The 7,892-nt window shown below is 41.6% G+C and overlaps 1 protein-coding gene across 1 annotated transcript; it reads left to right on the forward strand.

The window, feature by feature from the left end:
* Window positions 1–2,501: 2,501 nt before the first annotated feature.
* On the forward strand, window positions 2,502–6,693 carry LOC137916915 (SUMO-conjugating enzyme UBC9-B). The gene is made up of 7 exons (XM_068759870.1): window positions 2,502–2,565; window positions 4,109–4,187; window positions 4,285–4,368; window positions 4,661–4,733; window positions 5,092–5,201; window positions 5,396–5,475; window positions 5,899–6,693. Exons 2-7 carry the CDS (start codon window positions 4,122–4,124, stop codon window positions 5,960–5,962), a joined length of 477 nt encoding a protein of 158 aa, XP_068615971.1. The 5' UTR covers window positions 2,502–2,565; window positions 4,109–4,121; the 3' UTR covers window positions 5,963–6,693.
* Window positions 6,694–7,892: the final 1,199 nt, after the last annotated feature.

The following is a 7,892-nucleotide window of genomic DNA, read 5'->3' on the forward strand; positions in this document are numbered from 1 at the left end:
ATATTGATATTTAAATCTTAAGAGAAACTGCACGTTTTGTACACTGTATAGAAGGTACAACTTGGAATGGAAGTTGTTTATACTGGATCTTTTAGAAATGAGAATCTTGACGATATTAAATTGTGTTTTTTTGCATTGTTTGTACTGGACTCCAGAGATTACGGTTGGACTTTGGTGTCTTTCACTGAGAACATGCCTGGAATATGTTTTTGATAACCAATAACAAAGCTATACTTGTCTAGCTATGAAGTTGACTGTTACATGTAAAGATGCAATGTATTTTTCCTGCATTGTTGTAGATTCACACACAGCATTACAAGCACTACAGTGGAAAACGACACTGCACATTGCTTACAAGCCTGTAATGTTGTTGATGTAAATACTGCGTTTTGGAACACTTTTTTTTTTTTTTTATGGAACATTGTTTTCAAGTTGTGCGGTTTTTCATAATTGGATATTTCATTCACAACTACTAATTTAGTGTTGCCTTTTTCCCAATGACCAAAATCCAATGTCTTATGTGTATAGTGCACATTAATCTTAGTGTCAGGGGAGAGTAAAATGTTCGTAATGCTGGCACACTTTGTATATACGGACTTGTTAATGGCACACGGACTTCCAGTTAATCAGTGCACACATATACACATGACAAATAATTTTTATAATGTCTGGGAAAACACATGGATGCATGTTTTTTTTATATATATATAGTTCTACGTATAGATATACAAACACAAGGGCTTTAAAAGTGCAACATTTGACATCTGCAGAGAGGATCACTCAAAGTAGACTAGATTTCCTGCCGGCGCGAGGCCATGTTTACATTTGTTATAGTATTCTGAAGCCTTCCATTAATGTACCGTCTTGTACTCCCTCACGCACGAACACTTGTGTGACTGCACCAGTGGCACGCCCCGCTCCCCATGGACTGACATTCACACCGACGTGCTGTCTGATGATATTGCATCCACTTCTGACAGCCCATTCTTGAGCGTTGCAGACAATCTTGATTTCCGCCCTCTGGCGGCGTGGTCACCTTTATTGATTTGACTCGAGTAAAGGTTTGGCTTGGGTTTTGTCCTGAGACTTATCGGCAGAGAGATTTAACGTGTTTTTCTGTGTGCGTTTGATTTGCGTGGTTCAGTTGTAACTTCATTTGACGTACTCTGGTCTGAGTTGTTTTACCCCCCCCCCCCCCCCTCCCCTTTTAGCAGCTAGATGATCATTTTTCTCTCCAAACAAGTCTTTTGTTCTATCTTTTGGCATTGATAATTATTTCATGCGATGAACAAATTGATATAATCTGCAGCATAATAATTTACGAGTGCCCAGTTTGTTTTCCATTCAAGTCATAAGCCACAGGTAATGCATGATTAAAGATGATGCTATTAATTGCAGGGAAGGAATTTGTCATTTTTCTTTCAAATACACCAATAAATAAGGTTATTGTATCACTAGATACTTTCTTTACGATCTTATGCAATGTTTAAAATATACATCTTAAATATGAGGCTAAGGGGATAGATTTGTGTGGTCTTGCATAATAAATTCAATAAAATTGTCAATGATGTTTGTGTACTGTTTTTCATTTAGTGGTGTTAATCTCAAGTCAAGAGTTTAAATTAGGATATTGTTTTTTTTAATGCAATAAATATACGACTATCATTTTCCATCAGTTATCATTAATGTCATACACCTGTTGAAACAATTTGTTTAGCCGGAGTGTCGAATCTAAATTTCTTATTAAATAGCGACCCCTTGCGCAACTTCCTGAAAAGGGTGATGAGACATAGTGGTCTTTTAGAATGCCTGTATAAATACATACGATATATATTTTTTATATATATATACTGGAGAATAAAACCGTGCTCACATATGTGTGCTTAAAACGTCTGTTGATCAAACTCTTGTAATTGTACCCATTTTGTAAGATATAAATCACAGTACATGGGGTAGCGTTTTTTTTTTTTTTTTTATCTTGGCAAAGATAGTATAATAGAGAAGATAGAAATCTGTTAAATTTGTCAGAACGGAGCGTCTCCTGCTTCGGCATTCATTATGTATGAAATATGTAAAACGAGTGTAACTTCAGTACCCATAACCCATAACCTGGAAGTAATATGTATTTTCTACATTTTCGAAGCTTACCATATATTCTAAACTGCCTTAACAATAGCTGGACTGAGAAGAAGAACATCCTCAAGGCAAAATACAGTCATACCCAATAATCTAAGGACTCTTGCGCTGCCAGCAGAGGCGTTGCTGCTTGACATGGAAACAAATAAACAAATTGGTCGTTAGTATATTTCGACAGAATTCCTGCCTCTTAAAATATACGCAATTTTGTCTACGTTTGGGGATATGCGCGCTTGCCCGATTTTAAACGGAATATATAAGCAAAGGCGGAAGTAAGCGACGGATGACTGTTTGGTTTCGACATTCGTGTGCCTATCTTGGGTCGGAGCGGGTGGTTTTTCAGGAGGGAAACTTTGCAAGGTTTAACGGGAATTGTGCACGATTAATACGTTCGCCTGTTTAACCGAACCGGAACGGCCGTACTGAGAGGTAACGTTCCCGTTATTCAGGAATAACCCGTGTGTGTCGTTTATTACGATATTTTAGCCGCTTCAGTTTGCGCCATTTTCTCTAGTTTGGTAATACACATTGTGCGCCTTTTATAGCTCTGGCGTTCTTTGTCCCTGTTATTTAATGGATTGTGATGTTTTTATTTGATGGAATATTTCAAATGTCGTTTCTCTTGCCGGAGAGGATATCACTAAGCGTGATTTGAAACGTGGCGAGTGCCGCTCTCTCTCCCAAAAATTGTGTCCAAATCAAGCGCAATTGCGCATTCTTGTACTGCATCGGGCCGTGTCAGACGCTAACAGCGCCTGTAAGCACGATTCTGGCGCACATGAGTTAGCTCGTCAAGCTAACCGGCTAGCTCGCTAATGAGCCGCTTTCGATCATCTGGTTTGTACACATTCGCGACAACAAGCGAACGCGAATCCGGTTAAACGTTAACTTTTTTTTTTTCCATTTGAACTCGCTTTTAAGAAAACTAAAAGCGCAACTGCGAGAGGAGGAGAAACGGGGGGGTTTATTTTACAGACCGCTAGCGGTGATGTTAGCTAGCACACCGGGCGCAATGGGCATGGGCTAAAATGAAGACCGTCCCAAACGCGTTAAGTTACTATGCAGCTGACGGGAGTATATTTATATATATATATAATATAAAGTACAGCCGCTGTCGTAAAGTTAGTCGATTCTTCGTGTGCGGGTTCGGCTTTGTAGCTCCTGTCTCCGTGTCATTAACCCAAAAAAGTGTCTTTGCCACAGAGATCATTCATCTCTTTCAGAAACTACATCGGAGGGATTGCTTAACGTTTAAAGAGGGGACTACAAGACTACAAACACCATGGCGTAAAAAAAAAAAAAAGACGAGCTAGTGAAAACGAGCACAGTTTTTTTTTTTCCGTGTACCACGAATATCTCGAGTCATCAGTACTCTTGTTCGGTACCTTCATCTACAGACTGTATTTAGTAGGTCACTAGAATGTGTGTTAAGTCCTTCATGTGTCTGTGAGCTCCTTGTCATTATCCTTGGATAATGTGATGTTTTCAACCAGTACTGTAGTACTACTACTACTACTTGAGATCACCTTGAAGAACATATGCGTTGACCTGCAGAACCGTGCCGAATGTGCCAAACCTGTTTTGTTAGGGGGGGGGGGTACTTCAAATGTTTCCTGCTTCTCTCCATCGGCGTGTCGTCGCGCTTTGAGGCGACTGCGTTGTCGGTTTCTCAGCGTGTTGCAGGTTTATCTTGGTCTCATGACATTTTAAAATGGTTTCGTCTCGCAGTCCTAAACCAAAAGAGGGTTTCGTTTACTTTGACGCGAAGCACCAAATGATTACACGCTTGCCGCTTTTCTGCAAATTACAGGCCTGACTTTATCATTTGTAAAGCGCTGTGAATATTTTGTGATTCAGCGCGAGGCCGTGACCTCCACGAACGCTTGAGCTCGATGAATCTCCTGCCGAGCCAGACCTTACCTTGGGCATGGCTTCGGTTTCATGTAAATAACTTGACGTTCTGTCGTTGCAGGAGTCTGGAAATCATGTCGGGCATCGCATTGAGTCGGCTTACTCAGGAACGCAAGGCATGGCGGAAGGACCATCCTTTCGTAAGTGGTGCCATGAGAAACGGCTCGTCCCATCTGTTTAACCTTAACTGTAACCATTTGTTCTGTTCTATTGTCTGTTCTTTGACTAATTTTCCAGGGATTTGTTGCCGTACCAACAAAGAATCCGGATGGAACCCTGAATCTCATGAACTGGGAATGCGCTATTCCCGGCAAGAAGGGGGTAATGTTGTATTCATTGTTGTGTTTTTCTATTTTTTAACGGCTGACCTTTCCCTATCCGACTTTAAGGCATAAGTATGGCTTTAATTTATCGTATAGTGCAGGTATAATGTCTTGCATTAGCGACGCTACGGAGATTGGATGCTAGAAGGACTGTCGGGAGGCTACAAACAACAAACGAGCCGTTCTTACTGGCTGCTTGAGCAGTCGCACGCCTGCTTTTGAAAGCCTCATCGACGTGTAGAGAATAATAGCTGGTGAAAATGTGACCTGACTTTTGGTCGTCTCATCAGACTCCGTGGGAAGGAGGCCTGTTCAAACTGCGAATGTTGTTCAAGGATGACTATCCTTCTTCACCTCCAAAATGTGAGTTGCCCCAGCTGCCTCTTTGTCAGTATAAACGCAATCGTTGGTTTGCCCTCGCTGCTGCATTATCATGGCTGCATTATCCGATCAGTCGGTGGCCGTAGTAAGACAGCAAATGCTTGATAGGAAAGAACTTCATCAAGAAAACAAGACATTTTGCCTTGGAATATAACATTTGCCGACTGTAACACGGATTGTAATATTCAGTGGGGGGGGGGGGGGGGGGGTCACGCTTAAACAGTGTCGTGTGATGCTCAGGCGAGCAACAGAAGTTGCTCGTTGAGGGAATAACTTTTGGAAGTTGTTTGTCTGGTCTGATATTTATGAATATAAACACACGTTTCTTTGTTTGTTTCAGGTAAATTTGAGCCTCCACTCTTTCATCCAAATGTGTATCCATCAGGCACGGTATGCCTATCTATTCTAGAGGAGGACAAGGACTGGAGACCGGCCATCACAATAAAGCAGGTTTGGATTGTCAGGCTTGTCTTTGGCATCGTTCTTACTGAATCTATAATGGCTCTAGTGGCATTGTTATTTAAAATATGCCAGAAAACAACAAAAAGATGTTGGATTTTCAGCTTGTTCAGGTGTAGCTAGTTCAGTATTTGGAACTTGTATATTGAACAGAACTGAGTTGTTGTGGTTTATTTATCCTACAGATCCTATTAGGTATCCAGGAACTCTTAAATGAACCAAATATCCAGGATCCAGCCCAAGCAGAGGCTTACACAATCTACTGGTAAGGGACATTAGCTTCTACCGCTTTCATTTTCTATTTTTATTTTAACATGATGCTGAAATCAGAAATTTGAACAGTGTGATCTGATCATGGAATGCTTCTTAAAAGCATGCAATGAAAGAGTTCTGAAATATAAACTGTTGTTTTAGAGTAGATACATTTTTTTTTTAGTTGGAGGTCTTGCGAGTCAACCGCCGTCTGTCATCTTGATCGATTTGCTTTAACATTTTATAATGTCTTGTTGCATGAGATTAAAACTTCTGCAGAATCTAAACCAGGTGTTCACTTTTAAAACCACAAAAATAAGTCTGACGAGAGGTCAGGACGATTCCTGCGTCTTCTACTTTTGTCATGCTGGTCTCGCCTCATGTTTACAATGCGAGTTTGTCGTTGTTTATTTATTTTCTCTCTCTCTCTCTCTAGCCAAAACAGAGTAGAATATGAAAAAAGAGTTCGAGCACAAGCCAAAAAGTACTCCCCATCGTAAGGGTGACGAGTCGCTCCACTGCAGCCGAAGGAATGGGTTTAACAAGAATCGCCTCCCCTTCTCAGTCTCTCGATGAATGTGCTCCTCTCACATCAGGACTTAAAGACTTCTATTTAAACTCCCCACATTCTGTGACATTCGTTCTCTGACCTATCGTCATTCTTTTCGCTCTTAATTACCGGTTGGCGCGTAATGCTGGGAGGGGATGGTGCTTTCTGCACCCTGGTCATTTCTTTTTTTTTCTTTTTTTTTTTTTTAAACATTGTCTTATGTGATGAAAGGGATGCATTCAGCTCTGTGCCGCTTTCATCGACTCCATGCGAGATGGCTGTCATCAATGTTCAAGGAAGGAGATGTCTTTGTTTTATTTTTGCTCTTTTACAGGGTTTATTCCTTTTTGTCCCCCCCCCCGCCGCCCCCCTTTATTTTCCACAAATTTAATGTAAAATTAGCTTACTTCATTGTCAGTATTTCAACCGCTGTATAATGAATGGCACTTTTATACTGTTGTATCTCACTAGTGTCTCTAGATGGCTCTGTCTAATTCTTTCCCAGGTTTTCTATTCAGCATGCTGTAATATATGATAGAATCTGCTGCCTTGGCTGTCTTTTTTTTGTTATTTCAAAGTGTTTGCTATGGAATAAATAGAAATGGCCATGATGACTGAGGCAGGTAGGCTTACTTCTGTATCAGACTTTAAGGTTATATGGTGCTTTGTTCATGTATGTGTTGGCGTAAATAAAACTTTCTACAAAATGTTAACATTGATTCATTTCAAGCGGGAAATATAAACATCGGCTAATTCTTCAGACGCCACAAGATAGCTCACTGAATATTATTTTTTGTTTGTTTGTTTTTTTACACTGTCTTCTCAAGGAGTTTTTTTTACTGTAGAAAAAATTTCCTTATATATTTTACACTCTAGTTACTCCATATAAACAGCTTCAGTGACTGCATCCCTGCTGATCATCCCAGTCGGGCCACGTTTAGCCGATGCCCCCCCCCGTTGTGCCGTGCGTCTGCTGGATTAGTCTGCTCGACGGCGCTCAGAGTGCAGTACTCATTGTAGTAAAAGGGGGGTCCTGTTTCTTGGGGTTTGTGGCTGCTGAGCCAACACCCAGAGTCTCCTTCAGCAGGACTCATGGGATGTGGGACACCCAAAACACGGGCTGGGTTGGTTAGATTCATGTATTTGCTGCTCCCCACTGAAGGGTCGTGACTCTCCTCCCGGGTATCTTCACCCTTGATAACGGTGTCGATCTGGAGCGTTTCTTCCGCTGTCAACACGCCTCCCGTTTTGTCCGACGTAATCACCCAGCTCTGCAAGCGCAGTCGTGTTCGTTAGCATTTCTGTAAGATACGTTTTTGCATTTCCACAAGACAAGTTGAGCTTACTTTGAAGTCTCCCCGGCAGTCACTGTAGAGGCTGTCAAAGTACGGCGCTGGAGTCGGGATGAAGGCACTTTGTCTCCATCTGGGAGGAACCGAAAAGACGACTTCTGAGATTTTAGGGAATAAGTGCTGTACTGTAAACATAAGTAAACATCTGGAGGAGAACCTTACTTTTTAATTTGAGCAAAGCACAGAAGCAAAAGGAACATCGTGATCACACACAGGGTGATGATGACCTCCAGTCCAAAACCAAATGGGTTCGGTGGGACGCCTGTATGGACACGTGAGCTCGGGGTTACGTTAAGACGGTGGATCTGATTTCTTAGACACCTGGTCCTCAGGTAGACTCACCTTCTCCAGTTGGCTTTGTCCTCCAGGTGACCTCACCAGACCAGTCACTCCACTGTCCTTTGTAAATGACCTGATTAGGGCTGGATCGCACTCTGCCGGTATACTGTGAGTCTGGCTCAAAATCCTCATCGCCCACAGAACAATCGATATTTTCAGTGTTAATGTCTCGTGGAATCGACTGAAAGA

Source organism: Brachionichthys hirsutus, unplaced genomic scaffold, assembly GCF_040956055.1.
Source record: "Brachionichthys hirsutus isolate HB-005 unplaced genomic scaffold, CSIRO-AGI_Bhir_v1 contig_864, whole genome shotgun sequence".
In the NCBI taxonomy this organism is placed as follows: domain Eukaryota; kingdom Metazoa; phylum Chordata; class Actinopteri; order Lophiiformes; family Brachionichthyidae; genus Brachionichthys; species Brachionichthys hirsutus.

Excerpts from the sequence above, each read along its gene's own strand:
- LOC137916915 (XM_068759870.1), top strand. The coding sequence starts at position 4,122 with ATGTCGGGCATCGCATTGAGTCGGCTTACTCAGGAACGCAAGGCATGG. Across the intron at positions 4,369-4,660 it reads CTATTCCCGGCAAGAAGGGG|ACTCCGTGGGAAGGAGGCCT; the intron begins GTAATGTTGTAT and ends TCGTCTCATCAG. Across the intron at positions 4,734-5,091 it reads TCCTTCTTCACCTCCAAAAT|GTAAATTTGAGCCTCCACTC; the intron begins GTGAGTTGCCCC and ends TGTTTGTTTCAG.